Raw genomic sequence first — 21,918 nt, 5'->3', positions numbered from 1 at the left:
ACAGTAAGCAAATAATGAAAGAAATTAACTTTGAGTAAAACCATAATTTACAGATTAACACCACAAACCCTCTTGATTCAACTGCATTTGTTTCCATATAGAACCTTTGAATATTGGAAATCAATTAGACTAACAAAGAAATGTTTTAGTCACAAGGAACTTTTATGTTATGTGATTTTCCACTGCACTCCAACTTAATACAAAACTTGTAAATAGTGACTTATTTTTATAAATATATTAATTTGCAAAACTATTAGTTAATTCAAGTTTTAAGTTACATGATAAATTATACAGCTCAGTAACACTATACAAACAGTTAAAAGGTAAACCTATTCTGAATACAAAATGATATCCTCTCATGATCTGACTATGCCAATTCATAGTACTTCCCAGAATTTGGATCAAAGTAACAGTTCAGACATGGATCATACAAAAGAGTCAAAACTTCCTCATCATCTTCAGCATTGAGGTCATCTTCACCTGTGTTAAGTGTGAAAAGTAAGAATAAATCACTCTTGCTCACTTAGACAATAACATGGAAATACCTTTGTCAGATGTGACAGAATTTTTCTTTAAAGTGTTTAATCTTTTGACTTCTGAACGGTTATCTTCAAAATGACAGCAATTTACACATTTTTATTGTATTTCTGAAAACTTGTATTTAGTTGAGGTGAAATGATGTCAGTCAGAATTTGCTTAAACAACTGGCCTTTACAAAGTCCAATAGCGCGGTTCACCAGAAGCACCTTTACTGCTAGTGGTTCAAAGTATTCCTAAGTGCTATTTTTCTTAAACAATAATGTTTAAGAAACATTAAGAAACACAGTCAGTGTGTACTTAAGACCTGTAAGAATTAAAGAATTTGAATGTCTTCTATCCAATATGTGACCTAAATGTCCAGTATAGGTAAATCTGTACAAAAGAGCTTTCAATACCAAAGAGGAAATAAGATTCTTTCAGACAATAAAAATTTTAAATCTGGGTTGTCTAGACCTAGATATGTAGTTATGTAAGTTATGTAAAATCTAAGAATGTTTTCAGGTAACAGAAATGAATCCTTAGGCTGAAATACCCTGATAAAGCCATATAGACTTTTATTACAGATGCTTTATATATTGTAGCTCCTTTTCTAAACCTGTCTGTCTTTCATATAAGCTAAATCTAAGTTATATGATCTACAGCTTTTTGATAGGAAATAATTCACAGTTGAACGCAATCTATATCTTGAATTTCATCATAAATGTTCATCTCGTTCTCAGACTGCTAATACAAACTGAATGCTTTGTCTGCTCTAACACTTCATTATAAGTAATGGCCTGTTATGCTAACAGCAGCAGTTTCACAATGCTCAGAAACTATTTACAGCCAGGATCACACAACGATATATAGGTTACATTATCTAGAGACCAGAAAGTAGGTTGGCGCATTTAATGCATACAGAAGGAGCGTGCACTTTATCGTTTGGGAAGAGGTTTCATTTTGTTTCCTCAGCAGCATTAGCAAATGCCATCAGAAAGAAACTGTCTCTTACCGTAAGTGAAGGTACTTCATCAGGCCTGGTAAGCTAAATGAGGTTAATTGAGATATTTTGTTTGGACAGCTCTTGGGAAAAACTATGCAGTGCAGAAAGACGGCGTAGAACTGAATGTCTTTTTCTACACTTCAGATCACAGTAAAAAAGCAAATGGTATCCATGCCTTATTCCCTCACATAGCCTTGTATTTTCACCTGAAACCATATCATTTCCACTGAATTCTTCCTTTTATTATTTTGCTTTTTCCTACCTATGCTTCTCAAAAATTATTTTCTTTTCTTCTCTAAGGTTAAATCCCCTTCCCTCTCTGCCTCAGAACTGGCCTCTCAGTGTAGTCCCTGGTTTGATTTAGGAATAAGACATTCTTCAGACTCATCGGGGTGTACCTCTTTCCCTGTATGCCTTCAATTCACACCAAATTAGAATTAGATTGCATCCAGGACTAGCTGGATTTATACCTTTATAGCAATAATTCCCTGCATATATTTTCATTTGAACAAGAAGAGAACTTAGTTTTCTAGATGCATCTTGTTTTTAAAGATAGGTTTCTTTCTTTCAGCACAATATCCTCAAATGCATTTTAAGGCATTTCTAGATGTTGCAAAAGATTTCCAATGGCAGCACGGAGTATTCAGGTTTGAACAGATTAAAAAAACCTATGAAAACCTCACTTCTGTTCTTCTACTTCCTAAAAAAAGTACTAATTAAATTAAGAGATATTCTTCTACAAGACTCAACTAATATGTAACAGTTTCATTAGAAGGCGTCTTTCTACTTTGAAATGGTATACTGTGTGCAACCTGACCATATATCGGAATGAAGTGTCCATGGCCAAATTAACTGAGAAACAAGTCTGTTTCAATGAAAATTTCCATAGTGGTTTATGCTGTCACCATTCAGACTTTTGGGGTCGGAGTTGCTCAGGATTGCATGAAAAAACCTCTTGGCAGTTTGAATATCATGGTGAAAGCAAAATCAAAGCTTTTGTTCTTAAATCACTGTAAAATTAAAAAGTATTTTAGGCTAGAAAATAACTTGATTTTAAACGAAAATTTAAGTCTGTGATATACATTATAGAGAGATTAGTATTTTTTAGTTCTGAGCTGAAAGAAGACTGAAGATCATTGGTACCTCTGAATACCTGTCATATTAAATGAAATGCTGCTGCACTGAAATCATGGCAGCTATTGTTTTTATGGAGAAAGGCTTTTGCTCAACACGTGTAAACCTGGGTAAAAAAAGAAGTTTTTTTGAAGTGCTAGAGATGTATCACAGGACAAGACCTATTCAACATCTCTTTCAAAAACGATACTCCAAGCCATCTAGTTACCATGGCCCATCAAGATTTCTTAAAACCAAGATATCTAGAAAACACACAGATTCTAATGTTTGATAGGTACAATCTAATCTGATAGGCATGTATTACATGGCACTGCATTTTCACACACCGCCATATTATGTCCAAAGATCTGTGTTTAACTTCGGCATGCCTTTTATGTGGGCAAACTCTGTTGGTTTTCTCTCAATATAGCGCAAGGACTTTATTTTCCAAGGACTGTAAACAATCAGAATGGAAGGTTTGGAGTTGCTTGAAGATGCTGTATATTGTACAGGTACCCCCTTACTTTGCCACTCAGACCTCCCCTACCCACAACTGCTACGATTACTCTGCTGCTTCTCTGTACTTTAATAGGGAAGGGTGTCCAGTAGTTCAGAAAAAATCCAAACTGTCCTATTTAGGGAGGGAATGTCATGGAACAACTTTGCTTTTCTCTCGTATCCTCCAACTTCTTGGGGAAATGAAGCTTGATCATGTAAACACTATGGCAGGTTTTCTGGAGTATTTGAAGACAGAGCATTTTCTGCATGAAGTTATCAAAATTACAATACCATACATACACATGGGTCAGAATTTAATTTGACTTAATAAAGGTACAAAACTAAAAAGCCAAAATAAAAAGCTATGGTATATAGAGATTTTCTGTTCTCCAAATGTGCAATCACGGACACATGATATAAAATATTTCAGCATAAAGGGAAAGGAGTTTAGGAACAATTCACAAAACAGTTTGGAAACTGTAGTGCGAATAACAGAAGAAATCCAACATATTCCCAAGTATACTTCCTTTTTAAAGCTTTTGAAGGATAATTATCCAATTCTTAAAATTTACAGAAATTCTAGCTTTACTGCAGCAAGTCTTGGATTCATAATACTAACATAAAAAAATTCTCAGAGACCTATCACAAAACGTGCCTTTTACTCAAGGATTACTGTCCAGTTCTCTTTGGCTTACTTAGGACCCTTAACAAAACATATTATTTGATACTTCAAAGCAAGGCCCTTTCCTGACAGAAAAATTCTATTTTGCTGTCATAAACAATCACAAATATACATCTGTGAAAGCATTCCCAATTTGAGGGGCATAATCTATTTTAGAGAGTAAATCACTGAGACATCTTCATCCCTCGGGCAGCCAAAATACACAGGTCAGATTTATGAGATTTCATGTTGAATTCCCCAGACCTGAAGAAAAATATAGTTAACTACCCTGTTTCCCAAGACAACTGATAAGAAAAAAAGGCATTTGAAGAAAACAAGGTATTAATTTTATTTTATTGGTGTTGACTTTCCAGTTTCAGCTAATTTGTTTGCCATCCTCTAAGCAAACACCATTAATAAACAAAAACCTGTAACGCTTGAGGTGGTGTCAACAGTCTTTACTCAGGATATCAGGCTGAGATTTCATTTAGGGCTAAATCTGAAATTCTTCTTCATAAGAGAAGTATCACTTACGTAAGTGTAATTGTGCTTCTGAATAAAAATGTTTAGTCTTTGTGTTCTTTCTTGCATAGGTTTGCCATCCCCACTAGCATAAATCCCCTACTTTAAACAAGTAAGATGTATTTTTAAGAAGTTAATCTGTATCAAGCCAGAACATTAGGAAACCACAACTGCCTAAGTTACTCTTTTATCAGAGGCAAATAATAGTGCATGAAAACTCTGCTAGCTTGAGCTGGGAATAATAAATAAGAGAACTTGGAACCAAAAAGTAGCACTATAGAAAATTATGAAAAGGCAGCACCAGCAGTACAGAAAAAGCATTTTGAAAGGGCCCTGGGTAGAAAGACATTTTGTTGTCTTCATGAATTCCTACCTGGAATACTCTGATTTGTTGAAGATTTAGCGTGCTCTTCCAGTTGTTGGCTTCCAGGAATGATGGGGGGACTAAACAGGTTCAACCAGTCCCTGAAAAATACAAATCAAAATATCATTCATAAAAGCACAGTTTGTGTTTCTATTTGTTCTAATTCTTTTGAGTTTTAAGTCCAGTTTGCTTTGCAGATTTCAGCTGGCATTGCTCTCTCACCAAAAGGTGTACATGAGGTGTGATCCATAACCCACACAACTATACTTTGAAAGCCTACGGGAGTCACGCGAGTCTTTTTCTGAGGAATAAAGACTTCAGATGGACAAGTGTGTTTGATGAGAGACTGTGCAGTCAATTTGATTAAAAATCCTTACTCTCTCTAAGAAAAAAAGGCTTAAAGACGATCACAAGAGATGTGTTTGGTTGCCACTGACTTGGCACTGCTTGGAGCCCCCCCGTAATGGGGGGACATAGCACGTGCTATACCTTTCACAGTCTGGATGGTTGGTGAGTTAGAGCTGAGTTCAGACATGAGATGATGCCACCAACAGTGTGATACCAACTTGATCCTCATGAACTGTTGGGACAGCTAATTTGTATTCAATAACTTAATCTTTCCAGTTTAATTTACCTTTAAATTTTTTCAATAAAGGGGTGGAATTAGTGATCAGAGCTAAGAGTAAAATACTAACAGTTTTCTAGTGCTTTTAAGAAGGAAACATTGGATTGAGTCAGGATCTTGCTGTTGAGAGAATTAATGATATTGAAAAAAAGCTTTTTAGGTAAATACATTATAAACAATTGCTTGTAACAATTTTCTGTTGCTATAAAATGCTATATGCTATAAATAAAAAATTTGTTATTGAGCGGAACATGATTTTAGCTACCAGCAAGACCATATAGAAGACCCTTCTCCTCACAGCTGTCACATATCTACTTCGCTTCAGTAAAAATAAAGTTTTGATGGGATCTTTATCATAGAGGAGGCAGTATGGGCCTTCTTCACCTGTTCAATTTAATAGGCAATTTGTACTTCTCCTGAACACTACTTTGTCATCATAGCTTTTAAAAATGATTTTCACATTATCATACATTCATGCAAAGTTCAATGTTCATTTCACATGTGCCACTTTATGATACACTGTCTTTGACTGTTACAGCTCAAAGAAAAGAAAACAGAACAGTCCTTTTAATTGTTACTGTTATTGCTTTTTACAGCAAACTGAACTGCAGACTTCATTGAAAAAGTGTGTAGGAAACACAAGAATGGAAGGTCGCTCATATTATACTATCAACCAGAGTAAGATAGTCCTGGAAGGACACAGCTAAGTCACCAACTTCAGACATTCCTTGTGCAGGTAACCACATTTTGTAATTACTTTCAAATATGAAACTAATCTCTGTACATTGTGCATAGCTGATGCTTCCTTAAGTTCCCATCTCTCCTCTTCAACAGTAAAGAGCTGTAATACATTAAAGCTTCCATATAACCATTAACTAAATTATTGCAAGTTAACACTTGAACACAGAATTCAAGGCACCTCAGTAAATCGTCTCACTTTGATAGAACCAGATCCATTCTTTTTGATCAACCTATTTCACTGCAAGGCAAGGGGAACGGAAGGGAAAAGGGGTCACTTTGATAGAACCAGATCCATTCTTTTTGATCAACCTATTTCACTGCAAGGCAAGGGGAATGGAAGGGAAAAGGGGTCTTCAAATTTCCTTATGTTTGCTTCATGCTGGTGGGAACAGTGCAGCTCTACAGAGTAAATTAAACTTGGTTTGGGGAAGATTCAACTTATGTCTGGCCATGGTGGTTCCAACAGCTGTCACAAAACCATTATGCATGCAAACTTGTGCTGGAGGCCAGTGAGATTAGCCAGAGCTGTAGAGGTAACTTCAACATCCATGGCTTCCTCTTAGAAGGCATGAAATTTTCCAAAGCTTGAAAGATTTCATTACATTGCCAGAATGTAATTGTCTCATCTCAATTGTCCAAGACCAAGTAAACAGGTAATACACTTCTACCTTCTGAAAAGCCTTGATGATCTCATGTAAGATTTGCTACTGACAGAGAAATTTGGCAAGGCTCAGTGATGTGTTATAATTGCTAAAATATGCCAATGGCACTTTTTTGTGTTAGGTTTTTCTGCTACTTCTGGACTTGTTATTGATTCCACATCATCTCCTGTTGGCATGTACACATAATCCAGGGTGAATCAGGGGACAACCACCTATCCGTTTGCAGTCAAAATGGAAAAAACTAATTTTCTGCCTCAGGAAACAGAACTGCTGGCGTAGAAATCCAGCAAGTAGTATAGCAGATTTAAAGGAAGAGATATTGAATTTTCCATCATTTCAATATGTAAAAAACATACTTTTTTATACCATTATATTATTTTCACATATATGGCCAACTTCACAACCAATCCTTCTCCTCTTCTGTTCAGCTGTTCAGCTACTGCCAGTGAGAACTGGTACAACTAATCCACACAGCAATATGCTTGCCTAGACATCTCATTATTAGTGCTCTCGGTCGTTACTCACCATATTTGCATTCCCTGAATACAGCCAAAGGCTCTTTGTTTACACCAAAGCTTCAAAAGTTTTTAGGAATAACAGGAATAAACTGCAACAACTTTAGAGAAGGTAAGGAGGAACTATTAGTGCTAATCTACATGTCTGCTTGCCAAGCTACCCTTTCTTCCAAATTCACAACAGCTTTTTTAAGAGACAGTGATGTTTGAGGTCCAGAGAAAAACTAGACTATTTCTGCTAGGAAGACTGCTGAAGCAAAAGTGGTGCAAGGACAAAGACACTGCTTTGCTTCTAAAGAGAATTACCTCAGACCAACAAATGCAGTTAGAAAAGTAAAGAAGCTTTAGAGTATACATCCAGTTATACAGGTCTGGCACAAACCAGAAGAGTTTAAAGATACATGTTTTTCATATGAAATATGTATCAGAGAATTTCTAAAGAAAATAGTTGGTATCTGGAAAGCAGAGAGGATGTTGGTAAGAAGGAAAGATAGTAAGACAATTACCTCCAATGGTAAAGAAAGAGACAATTTAGAACATCAAGGGAGCGAGGTAATCATGTGTCATTAAACCAGTATTTCTGTTAAATCAATTTTTATTACTCAGGAAATTTATGAATTTTAGTTTGAAGTCTCATCTCTGGAAGGTCTTCCTGAAAGATCAAGTGTGAGAAATCAGAGATGGGATGATTTGTGAGCAGCCAGATGATTATGTCTTTGATTTTGTGCTTCATGTACTGGCGTCAATTCTCATGTAAAGGAGTTGTTCAGTTTCATCTTTATATTTATTTTGATGCACCTGGTTCGGTAGATGAATTATCATCTTCTCTAGCAGATGCAAGTGTAAGATCTGGGCATTTTGACTGTTCTAAAGGGAGGCAAAGAAGTGTTTATTTATGATACAGGCAACAGGTGTGTTGGCAAGTTTGGTATTTCCTATTAACACAGTCTAGATTCAGTTCATATTGTTTTCTCTCAACATCCAAGAAAAATGAATACTTTTGCTCTTCAAACCCCTCCTACCCAGACAAGTAATCAAAACCCTACAATATTAGGGATTTGTTGTTGACTTAATATTAACTTTTAAGGTTGAAACATTTTACACAATATATATTAAAAACCGGTTCCTTACTTCCACAAGTTAGTTAGCGATGTCTAAATCAACTTTTCCTAAAATCTTGAAAAAAACAAGCCCATCTCGTGGGCTGAAATCTTCTTAGCCAAATTGCAGTAGAGACATACACAAATACTGGCAGTTGATTGATAAACTTCCTGAAAAGTGGGTTTACAGTTGTAATTCTGACAGATGCTGTAGTCTAGCAGTCAAGACAGACTTTTCCACAACAAAAACTGCATCCTAAATGCAACTAAAACATGTACGTGTGTGAGAGAGTGTATGAGTGAATTAAAAACAACAACAAAATCCTGAAAAATTTGTAGACCTTGCCTAAAAGTAGGACCCAGCATGGAGACAGCTGTCAATGTTCTGAGAAATGCAGACTGTGGCCTGTGTTCCCATTGTGTTTTTATTCTAACTGAATCAAGAATATTTTTTTGGGGACCATCTTTAAGAAGCTAGTTTATCTCCTTAAAGCAGAAAAGCTAATCATGCATTCTGACTAATTAAAGATACTCTATTTATGCTATCAATGCCTCCAGCTGCAATCAATACTATCAGCATGCAATAAACTATCTACAGCTTTCCTGATAATAATGTGGAATGCTAAGTATTATCTTTTGACATTGTGACATGCATTGTATGAAGGCTCAGAATAGCTTCCACACACATTCAAAGTACCATGCCCCTTCAATGCTTGCAATGAAATTCTTCATTACTCTGAGAGCTATTCTCCACACCAAAATATAATCTAAAAATGTTAAAAAATGTTATATAATCTTTTTATATCATGGCCTTATATTAAAAAAATAGTTTACTAAAATAATTGTCATGTATTGAAATATCACGATAGCTGAACTGTGATGGAAACCAAAAGAACTTTTTTGACTTCTGAACATTGTTTTCAGTTTTATGAAAGTAGGTTAAATTTTGCAGAAAAAGGCATCTGTCAGAAAAATCCATTGAGAAAGTTAGTGACGCGTTATTAAGTAGCACTTATCAATGAAAATGTATCAAAATTATTACCATCAATAGAAATCCAGAGAATCAGAGGGTTTTGATTTAAAACTTAACAAACACGTTTGATATTTTGATTTTTTTACAAGTATTTTTGCTTCTTAGTCTATCCTATGGGCTGGACTGAGAAAATGTCAAATTGCTTAGTATAAAGATTTTTAACATTGCTGAGAATTCTCAATTCATAGCATACTTTATCACGTTTCTTTTGGATCAGATTTAATTTGTATTTCTTAAATCAATGGGATCATTTAATCCACACTATTAACAAAATTAAAATGCTTCAGTATGGTTTTGTTCAACAATCTAGACAGGAATTAAAACTAATATTCAAATTATTTGGTCAGCCTGGCAATGTACTTAAAAAATGCAAGGCAAAGGCTATATTATATCAAATCAGGGAATGAAAAAACAACATTAGTTTTGTTGAACACATCAGATCTGAAAAGTACAATCAATAAAGAACACAAAAGACAATATTTAACTGTGTAAACTACTTAGTAAAACTTTATCAATACAAGAGAAGGACTGGCTCATGCCTGAGTGATAATAAGAGGGACACGTTTGCTGAATTATTTTTTACAATGGATAATTTGACTAACTTTGCAGAGGGCCAGAGAATGCCAATGTGTGAATCAAGAGCACAAAAATATTTTAAGGAAAAAAGGACCAATTCTTAACACCTTGTGCAACTATCAACTAAAATCTCAGCACATACTTCTGTTGTATTAGTAATGTATAATGCCACATGAAGCAAATTTTGCTGCAAATGCTCAAAGTGAATAAGTAATACCTTACCATGATCCACTGAATGCAAATGCCATTTCACATCAAAAGTATGGTTCAGTATAGCCTAAATATTCGATTCAGCTAAGATGAAAACCTGCTTTTCTTGCTTGTCTGGATTTTTAATTGTATCTGTTGAAGAAAGGTTGTTAGAGACTTAACTCAGTTCCTAGATAAATCAATAAGAAGTAACCTAGCTTTGTAACACGCCTCACCTACTCCCTGATACACCTTTTTTGGAGTGTGCATTACTTGCTAGGCTCCTCTAGATTAGCAGATCTGAATTTTCAATTATTTACCTATCTGCTGAACTTCATGCATACGTGTAACTTCATTACCTTAAATCAGATTACCTATACAGACCTATTTGGATTCTGCTTTGTAATATATTAATTATGTATGTGTAATAGGAGTTTTTTTTTAATAGGAGTATTTCCATAGAAATAAACTCTTCAATAAGAGTTTCAGTAGTGAAGCAAGGACTTATGAACACTATTAACAATAAGGTATGTTTGTGTTATGTACAAATGCAATCATATTTGAAAAAATGTTGAAATGAAATTTCAGGTCCTGCCGCTATACGTCTGTAATAATTGTGAAGTCATTGTAGCCTTCAATTGTCCATTATTGTATCTAAAATGCTTCAAACAATTTCAATTTTTGAACATTCTTAAAGCTCTTCCATAAATATGTCATAAACCAAGAAATATTCAGTATTAATTTATACATCAATAACTGTTCAGTGCTACTCAGCTCCAGGTGGGAAAAACAGTATCTTTATAATGGAAAACTAAATGAGTATACAGAAGAAGAAGATATACTAACAAAAGAATATAGACTGTAATTATACATACAAATCAATGATTTTTGAATGCACATTTTCATAAGAATACTGAAAAATAAAATAAATACACATGTCCATATGACTTTGCATCAATTGAAAGCTCTATTTTAAAAAGAAATATCATAAGTATTTAAGTGCAATCTGGCAATATGTTGATGATTAAAAAAATGCAAGCCATGAGCTACATTGTATTATTCTCCTGGAGTGTTATTGCACTTTCAAAATATCATTAAATCAGCACAAACCAACACTTATCATTTCCTGCACATTTTTCACAGTGAGCTGCATTCTGACTATGAGTAATCTGTTAATCTGTTCTTTGCCTCACAATCCGTCAAAGTGACAGATTCATTCCATCCCTAATACATTAATATCTTCATTTACTGTATGCCTTACTGGAACTTTCTGTTTTTTGCTAGCACTAAGATTTGGAAAATCACGAGCATATTTACAGAATGCCTTTTCCTTCCTCCAAACCACTTCAGCAAGTCCAGCCTGCCAAATACCATAGAGAGACCTCCTAAAAACCCAAATTATTTAATTTTCAATGAATTAGTGACTAAAGTGATGATAAAATGTACAAGTGCCACTGTGCATAGAAGACTTGAATTTGCTCCTCTTAAAGTCTTAAATCTGGAAATGATCTGGTTTACTAGACTAGATTCAAGGATAACAGAGGAAATGTGAATTCTACTTATTAAACAAGATATTTAGCTAGCGTAAGGCGCTATTACAAGTGTGTACAGTATAACCAGGCTGACTGGTATTAATTGAAAATTTGAGCTGTTAATGCTATCCTGTTTTTCTTTCATTATCAAAGCTCAGATGACAAATTTGTGCAGGTTATTAAAAACATAGTCATCTGCATCAGTCTAAAAATATGAATGACCTGAATTTGGAGGTATAACAGCTTAGTAATTAATATATTGTGCTATTTGGTCAATATTTTGCAGTTAAATACACGAAACCTCTATCATAGCTTCTGTCTTGTCATCTGTAAACACTGGAGATCCCCTGGAAGAAGACCCACTGGCAAAGAAAGGGCCATAGCAACAGTTCAGCTGAGTGTTGAAGAAGAGATTGCAACACCCCGTGCACAGGGAATCCTGGACCTTGTAAAAGAAAACACCTATCTCTTCCTTTCAATCCAAGAGATCTTAGAGGCATGTAAAATCTTTTACTGCCTATTCTCCATCTACATATAAACACAGTCAGACAACTCTGTTTGCATGACCCAGGAATATTCAGAAAAAGGGTGGAACCAATAAAAATTATTCTCAGTAAGTCCTGAAGCTATGAAAAAAAAGAGATAAATTATCTTATATTAACATAGATGCAACAGCACGTTTGGAAACGTTTGCCATGTTTTATATTCACACCCTTAGTGTTTATGCTGCTACTTTTTCATGTTCTCAGATTCCCATACAAGGGAAAGCCATTTTTGGATTATTTTAACAAGCTTTTCCACGTTAAGACACTTGGTTCTCAACCACCTTTCTGGAGCTAAGCTTTTTACCAACATGATTAAAATTTTTAACCTTTTCAACTAGATGTTTCCTGTGCCATTTGCTTCTTTTGTCATGTTCTTTTTCATGCATGTTATAGACTGACAAATGCAGCAGAACTTTGCTAATTCAGATTAACGATTGGGAGACCTATTGCAAATTACTCTATTTTGTGGATGAGTAAAGTAACTGAACAAGTACAATGAAAAGCCAAAGTACATTGTCATACATCTTGTTCTTGCTCACTTATTTTGACAACTGTTGTGCAATTTTATAATACTTCATAATGTAATATTGTCTGTTTTGCAGAAGTAATGGGAGTTGTACGACTTTGATATTTTAACGAATCATAAAAATAAGTATGCTGCTTTGTTTGCAAAATTCAATCTTTACATTTGCTTCTTTAGTTATTCTGCTATTTAAGCCTTTGCTTGGAAATACAGGAGAAAAAGACCTTTTGTGTCTGAATTTCACAGCATGCATGCTGGAGAAGATCTGATATAGTGCAAACAAATGTTATAGTCACAATCCTTCTTTTACTGCACCATTTTTTAGGTGAATTTAATCTTACTGAATCTCTCAATGGTATAATACATGCATCAGCTATTGGAATGTTTAGTTTTCATCTGGGATGGATGAGAGTACTGGAACGGTAGTCTCAAAGCTGAACATACTTTTAATACTTGAGAGTTTGCAGTAGAAGTGTTTTTGTGCTGGAATCATTGACATATCATACAAATTTTAGGTGCTGTGATAATGGCAACATTTATGGCAACAATAGGTTCTAAAAAAAAAGACTTTTCTAGCAGAAACTTTTAAAGAAAGTGAAAGAAATAATTTACTTCCTAAAATCAACAGAGTGGTTAGAGTTATGCATAGAAAAAGGTGTTCATTATATTTAATATACCAGAATTTTACCAATATCAAGTTTGAAAAGAAGTTAAAAATCTGTTTAGTTAAGGGAAAATGTTTAACCATTTCACGATTCATTATCTGAATTACTGTGCATGCAGTACAATAGAAAATCACATTGTTCCATAAAGTAGTAATTAAGGATAGAGGTTCTGCTTTTTTTTTCCTTTTTTTTCCTTAAGGTAAAATCTACAACTTTGACTACAGTCATTGTCCTCCCCAAACATGTTAATCTCCACATCAATGAAACACTTCTTTTGCGATGATAAATCTCAAATCTACAACATTTATTGTAATTGGAGAGATACCTTTACCAAAAGGAAGAAAACGCTATTATGCTTTTTTTTGTTCTTTTGTTTTGTTTTTTGGGGTGTGTGGGGTTTTTTTGGTTTTTTTTTTTTGATTGTAGAGGAAAGAAGATTGATGACATCCTGATCATCTAATGTAACACATGTAGGTTACAATGACAAGACAGCTTGCTTTAGTCAGCCTGTACCAAGCTCATGTGAAGTGAGGTCAGAGACTATTAATCATTTGTCAAAGACTGTGGGCCCTTATCAGCCAATTATAGCTACAAGAACTTTATATCACATCCACAAGTGGCAAAGCTATGAAGGACTTAAACCGCAGTACAGTGGTGACACTTTTTATAGATAAAACAAATCTAGACAAAATGCTGGCCTGAATCGCACCATTATTCCATTTAGCAATTTTAGTAAACACTTCATAATATCGCTGGTTTTCCTTAAAATTTTAGGGATCTTGTATGCTCCTTAGTTTTAGGAGGTTTCTTTTTTAAAGATCCCATTGAAGAAGCAATTGACTTGCATGTACACAGCAGATAAATCTAGCTTATTTTACAAGTTAGCTACCGGACTGGCTTGAGGATGATCCTGAATCCTACCACTTCAGAGCAACCGGAACACTCACTTTTCACAGCAAAATCTATGGTCGGAGCATCATGGAAAAGAACAAGATGCTGGAAAGGGTAGCTAGGAACCTAATAAAATGACAACTCATTGCTTCTTCAGATTCTTGCTGGAATTTTGTGGCTGACAATTTACATAATCAGCTACAGATGGACTCTCAGTGTCAGTGAGGAGGCTTAAGACTCTGCTCCTGTCCCCACATTGGGTCATGATCATCCATCAGGTGGGGCTAACTTGAACACATAGGGCTGAAGGGTACGGTACGCTATATGCTGATGCATACACACACACTTTCACATACCTGCCTGGCAAGCGTGAGCTTCCAGCAGTGCAGAGGAGATAGAGGTAGAGCTAACAAGGGAGTACAGTTCTATTTACTCCTGGTAATTCTGTGCAGGTAACCCTGACCAAGCCCACAGTAAAGGCACAAGCAATACTTCAAAAAATCCTGTTCATTGATTGATATATTAAATAACTTCTGCAGGTTCCAACCACCCTTGGAAAAGCTGTCAGCCCCACATACACAGAATAGTTTGGGGGGGCTGCTGATTTTAGAGCTCTTAACATATGAAATCCACCAGCCACTCATAGAGGCAACAAACTGAACTTCAGTTTAACAATTATTTTCATTTGTGAATGAAACACAGCTTGATCATTCATTCTTTGGTTTGAGACCACTGATCAATAGACCTTCTCATAAAATGATGTCTGTATTTTATGTGCTAATTTTATATTCTTGGATATAGTCCAAATCAGGCAGACATTTACCACCATCAAATTTCTGTGCCCACAATTCACTACGGGAATAATTTTTTTTTAACACATACAGTTAAATGTCTGGGTAAAACCTAACTGAAAATTTGGCTATGTACATTTTGTATGAAATTACTTCAGTAAAATAGACTTCTTGTGAAGGGATACCCAATGAAATGCTGAAATATTTGTGTCCTACTTCAGTGTGGTTTCTGGGGAACAGCTGTTTGAATTTCAGAGGAACAAGTTTTCTTCGGTAGCTTGGGAAGAGTTGAGTGGGATGCCAGCAGAGGACCTGGTGAGGCAATGCTTATAAAGGAGAGTTTCAACTTATAAAAAACTCTCTCTCAAAGATGGAAAAATCAGCTTTTATCAGAAATAAATTTTCTGGAGAGCACTTGTAGAAGTTCAAAAAGTCTATTCATAGAATTAGGCTCAAGTGACCTTTTTCAGAGAGCAGCTCCACATTTTGCAGTTCAGTATGGCTGAAATTCCTCTAGAATATTTACTTTGTTTCAGCATTCCCTTTCATGAAACTTCCAAACCTTCTATGACACAAATATTTTGGAGGACAAATGCTTACTAAGTAGATGCAGGGTACCCAGCAATTTCCAGTGCCTGCACTGGAGGAAGAAGTAACATAGATAGTTACAGCTTCCTATTTGGAGAGAAGAGCGCAATTCTGACGTTCAGCTAGGACTGGGCAGCACATCAGTCAGTGGGAACTGCATAGCTAAGGCTTGAAACACTGCATATCATCTTGCTCATCTGGCTCTGTAACCTCTGCAATCAGCCTGTCTCCTTTCATTAACTGGTTCTACTCCTTGCAATGCAGCATGATGTAGAGGTGATTTGGATTGCAGCGGCAATATTCCTGGCAGACTTATGACCTTTACCTGGTGGAACCAATGGAAAATGAGTCCAGCTGGGTCTTTTTATTGACTGCATTTCCATTATCTTCACAGGTGCTTTCTTTCCTGGCTTGTTCTTTTATCTTATTATGGACAGAAGCTACATTTACTGGACAATAGCTTCCACATCGCGCTCTTTTCATTTCCCAGAAAACATCACTACTACACTTTTTAAAGTTACTTGAGACCTGTCAAATTCTTTATCACTCCTTACAACAAACTAGTTGTTGTTTCAGTAAGTGCATCATGTAACTGTCTTCATGCCATGGCATTTATACCTGCGCATCTACAGAGGATATATCAATTTTTCAAATATTCTCTGTGTTCCCCTACATAGCTACAGTAGGCTTTCAAAGACATTTCGACATTTTCCAGTTGCTCATACATTACTTGTTAAAATTGGCTTTAAAAACAGTTTAGGAAGTAAGTTATAGAATTACCATTAATTTTATCTCCCTCTCATTTAGGTACACACCCTCTGTGAAAAACATTCGGAGTTTTCCATTACAAATGAAAGGTAATGGTGTGAATAATGGTATTCAAGTCACATCATCTCGTTTTTATATCATGATGCAAACTGACCTCATAATTTTGTCATCTTCTGTATTTACAGCCCAATAATGCTTTTCTGGCAGTTCACAAGGGCTACTAAATTTATGAGGCACTTTCAAGTCAGGTATTTTACGAATACTGTGCCTGCATTTCTTGAAAATGATTTCTAGAGAAATTTAAGTCTACTGTCTAGACTGGATTAAAATAGCCTAAGAACTAAGTTGTAATTTGGACTATTTTGTTCTAAATTTTATTATATACAACTTTTCATCGTTGAGCATATTAACTTGATATGATGAAACGGTTTATTTTTACAGATAATGGTGTTTATTCTGTTTTTCAGTATATAGAATGTACCGAGTACTGAATTGCTTTAGCGCATGCATAAAAATAACTTAATAAAATCTGACTCAACCAATATATGGGCAAAAAGAAGACAAATAATGTAGCTTGCACTAAAATATAAGCAATTCTAATGCCATGAAAATTATGAAACCGATTCTGGGATAAAGAGTCCTCGACAAAGTGTCAGTCGCAAGATAGCTGATATCTTAAGTCTGTAGACTACAGTCAAGCGTCTCCATTCAATTCATCCATTGTAACAATTCACAAGGACAGAGATAGTTCCTTTGATAATGAGCACCCAAGGCAGAGAGGTTTTCTAGAGTAACATGAGCACTTTGATTTACATGTGAAAGGGAACAGGAATCCACCATTATACTTTAACTCCAGTAATACATTGTGTGTAGTAGGAAATAGATGCATGTTGCAATAACTGACACATCTGGGTGAACTTGCACAGCAAGTTTCATAGCATTCACTTCATAAAATCTAACAAGCTAATAAAAATGTTTATGGCAAGTGAGACAAGTAACTGGAAACATCTGTGTGAGGAGAAATGCATATTATCTTGCACAACTGACTGGCAGTATGCTATCATAAAACATTTCAGACTGTTGATAAAAGATAAAGAAGTTGTGTCTGAAACATCCTTTCCTTCTATTCCCCCCAACACACATACATCGTCCAGTTAAACTCGGACAAGCAAAATCCACATTAATCACACCAAGTGAAAGTGAAACAGGGCTACTTTCTAAAATACGTAGACCTCTTGTTCAGGCTCTTAAAACATTGACAAAGTGATGTTGGGGTTTCACAGAAGGCAGTTCTGAAACTGGTCAATTAATTTTGATTGTCTCAGTTTGATTTGTCCCTAGCCATCCTCTCCCCTTACGTTCAAATCCCCATCTCACATTAAAATCACAGGGATTTTGTTGCTGATTCTAAACAAAACAGATCAAGCTACCTGGCAGCCAAAATATGTTGTAGACAGGATCCCTTTGAACTATCCCACAGCATTGTAACACCCTCTCCTGACTGGGCTATCTATTGAAAAGCCCTGTCTAAATAAGTAGCATTAAAATTTTTTGTAACAGATGGATTCCTTGACACCTACAGTCGCATACAGCATTCTGGTTCTAAGCCTTCAGAACAGAGAGGAAGAAAGAAATAGGTGTATGTATGTAAGATGAGGAAGATTTGCTGAATCACACATCAAAGCAGGTGTAGGAGCAAGGCCTATGACAGTTACTTAAAATACAGTGGCACATTCAAAACATGCAGAATTCAGTTCTGCATTCCAGGACAATGCAGACATACTGCAGACAATGACTAAAACGAGCAATAGTAAAGCCCTCTGAGAGGAGGTAGCAATGGAAAAGAGATTTAAGATTAAATCCAAGAATGTCACATTTAATATTCAGAACACTCTAACTGAATTCTTACTGCCTGGGCTATAAGTGGAATCTTACCGTGGGTTGGAATGAGAAAGTGGGCTCATTTCTTTCTGATAGTGATGCTCCTGACTGACGGGCTATGGAAAACAAAAAATAATAGTAAGAAAATAACCTTGCAAATATTCTTTCAGAATGTTTAGAAGTATGTAAGAGATCTTTTATGAGCATCACATTTGCAGCTTCTGATATTATAATTTAAGTCTTTTATCTGTGAAATTTAAAATGGATATTCAGACTCTAACCGTGCAAAAGTACAATTTAACAGATGATCCTTGTCTGGGTGGAAATACATATGAATTAAGGAGTCGACCACATGGTCATTTCTCTACTGCCTGTGAGAGTGTTGGGACAGAGTCAGGAAACTTCAGAGAGGGAAGGGTGGCAAAGTCTTGTCTGACAGAAAAGTCTGGACTGTACGTAGGAAGCATGGGGCACGAACTCTTAGTTGGATCTTTGCAGACACACCCGTTTTTAAGACTAGACAACACTGAGCCAGAACTAACAGGGCTGGCAGGCATGGTTTCTCTCTCCTCAGAAGCACCATTAATCTTAGCAGTCCCAAGTGAAGTTTCCTGAAGTACATATGATTCTCTATGCACTGCCAATTTGAAACCTGGATTAAGCTGTTCATGAATAGCTAACAATGGACTGTATGAATATTCATACAAAAGGTAATTTTCCACAGTCTTCAAATCTTACCTACCCATTGTAAGAATGTGCCTCAAAGATTTCAAACCACATTTGGTTTATGGCATTAAAAAGCTATTTGCAAGAAAGAAAAATTTAAAAAGTTATTTGCAATATTCATAAACTGGTATAAAAATTCAAGAATTCTAAAATTCAGAAATACATTTTCTCTCAGTATGTATGTGGTGCTTCCAGAAGAGACCTCCCCGCCATTATCACACACCTCAACAGCAGTTCTAAACAAACCACTGAAGCAAATGCAAAAGAAATGACAACACAAGCATATATTAGTGATACTTGTACACTTTAGTACATAAAATGCTAAAAATATATACTAAGCTTTATAAAAGCACTTGCTTTTTTTCAGAAATCAATATTAAAATTAGTATGTTCTCATGGTATCAGGAAGCGGGGAGGGATGTTGTAAAATATATGTTCAGGATGAATGACATCCTAATTACTGTCAAATATGAGTCACTGCATGGTGGTGGATAGTGCAATTCCACATGATGGCTAGTAGAAGACTGAGGATGAGACAGAAAGTGAATTAGTCGGTCTATGAACCAGAATAGCTGTCTAAATAATTTTTAGTCTCATTTCATAGTAAAGAATAGTCTGCCTCAGTTTTGCAATTTGACTTGATGTGAACAGAACCCTCCAGGGGTTGTCAAACTGAGCTCTCTGCTGGAATAATTCTGGGTTTAAGTATCACTCCTCTTGTCTGTCAGACTTCATTTCTGCCAGACCATTTCTGTGTTAAGCGGCTTTCTTTTCTGAATCATCACAAAGGAGGCCAGAAGAACCTGCAAGTACCCTTTCAGATATTTTGCAGATCAAGGCCTATGTGACTATTTATATTTAGGAAGTTGCTTGGGGAACAAGTAATCTTTCTTCTCCGTGAATGCCTCTTACTCAAAAGACAGGTGAGCATATTTTGGAGTCTGCTAATGGAGGATTATGCCACTACAAGCTTCTAGGATATATCAGTGAGCAATCTAGGAGAATCTTCCTTCTCCTTTGCATTTCTTACTGAGAATCAGGGACCATATGCAGAAAGATATCCTGAATTCTCTTACATATGATCTTGCTCCAGAATGTTTGTGTTATATCTGAAGTGGTGTCTGAAGTGTGGAAACAGCTATCCAAGAAGCTGAATGGGCCAATTCCCTGATAGGGCAGGAAGGTCTTACCGGATCTCTAGAACAAAAGCAAGGCATTTAAGCAGAAATATTTTGTAAGTTTTGCAAATTTTCCTGGATAATGTGTATATGTGTGGGTATAAACTTCACATTAATGCTCCACAATATATAGAACTGTGTCTTTCATATTGTTGCAAAGCTAACATGGAATTTCATAGACCTTAAGATTTAAGAAAACATTCAGGTAAGACACAGTCAAATAAAGTATTTTAAAATATTTAGTTCCACATACATATAGTATTGATTTGGAACTGTACCCCACACACATTTTACAAGGGTTTACAATTGTCCTTTGAAGTGAACCCATTTTAAAATAGAAGTTTTTCGTATTTATAACTGATAGCTATGCTGGGTAATGTAGAATATTCAAACCTACTTTACTTCTTATTGGCTGTCATAGTTTACAGCAGCTGCTAAAAAACTTACATTTCAACGATTACTCCTGACAGCATATATTCAGTTCTTGGTAAACTATCATAAGTTATAAAATAGAGTTTTACTGTATCTGTTTTATAGTTGTTTAAGGACATCTGTTCTAACTGCAACTTAGCAATATGATTGATCTATGTGCTTTTACATTCAGAAGGATTTCATTAGAGTCAGTAACATGAGAATTTTCAATGAATCTGGGTATCAGGCTAACAATGGCAAGTGATGGAAAAAATAAACTCACTAAAAACGTGTTTTATATATAAAATGTTACTTTGATACCTAAGTTCACTATCTAACATGATTATATCCTGCCCTGCCTTGCCAAACATCATAGGTATTTCAATATCAAAGATACACAGAAAGCTGCCTTCTGGTGGTGCTGTTGCCATAGGTTCCACTAAGGGACAAAAAAGTATAAAATGAATGAAAATTTGGAATAAAAACACTCCTTACTTATCTTTGACGAACATAAGAGAAAGCAATAGATACTACTGATTTAAATAATCAGAAAGATACGACCTGGAAACACATGTAAGCATGAAAGTTTAATCATGACGAGGATTTCAACCTGTCCTTAATTTCTCAAACAACAATATGAGGATTATTTCTATTTCTTTTCTATATACTGCACTGCCAAAATCATTTGCCTACACAACTGGAAGATGGCTACAGATATGTACAAACTTTTCTGCAGTTTGTACATTTGATTTTGGAAGGATTGATCATTTGCAAATTCTCTGAACTAAAATGACAGTGGTACTAAAGATCAGTGACATAAAAACAAATTTCCTTTTATTCTACACATTTTTTAAATAAATATACACATAACGAACACTTCTTGGCAAAAACTGGAAGCTGACGAAGTGATGACTACTCATTTTAGGTCTTACACCAAGATAACGCATGAGGGCAGACTGAAATCCAGGAGGAACAACCTTCTAAAGTGTTCTAATCCCTCCAACTAGGATGTATTTTGATCTCTCAGTTATGTAGACTACCTATTCATACAGTAACATGTTTACTGCACATGTGAATGCTATGTGTGGGAATTCACTGAAAACAGCTATATGAAATTATCTGACAGATGTATAGATTTGAAAGCCAGAAGGAAGAATTAGATCAACCCATGATCATATGTATATCACAGGCTATTAAGCTGTAGATCACCAAGAAAAAACACTGAACAACATCAGATCTAGAACTGACTGAATCATGAAGTTGGTTCCCCTGAATATATTCTAGGTCACAGATAGTTT

General features: G+C 35.5%; 1 protein-coding gene across 1 annotated transcript in view; it reads right to left on the bottom strand.

The window, feature by feature from the left end:
- Positions 1-367: 367 nt before the first annotated feature.
- The window catches only part of LOC104622603 (chromosome unknown open reading frame, human C3orf67), a 79,570-nt gene continuing 58,019 nt past the window's right edge, over positions 368-21,918 (bottom strand). Inside the window, exons 14-16 of the mRNA XM_010289439.1 lie at positions 18,360-18,421; positions 4,690-4,781; positions 368-480 (exon numbers count right to left, since the gene is read on the bottom strand). Coding sequence (XP_010287741.1) covers positions 368-480; positions 4,690-4,781; positions 18,360-18,421 — 267 coding nt within the window. The remainder of the gene's footprint in view (positions 481-4,689; positions 4,782-18,359; positions 18,422-21,918) is intronic.

The sequence above is a fragment of the Phaethon lepturus genome, unplaced genomic scaffold (assembly GCF_000687285.1).
Source record: "Phaethon lepturus isolate BGI_N335 unplaced genomic scaffold, ASM68728v1 scaffold6576, whole genome shotgun sequence".
Taxonomy (NCBI): domain Eukaryota; kingdom Metazoa; phylum Chordata; class Aves; order Phaethontiformes; family Phaethontidae; genus Phaethon; species Phaethon lepturus.
Note: the sequence above shows the minus strand (reverse complement) of the source record. Positions and strands in the feature narration are given on the sequence as shown.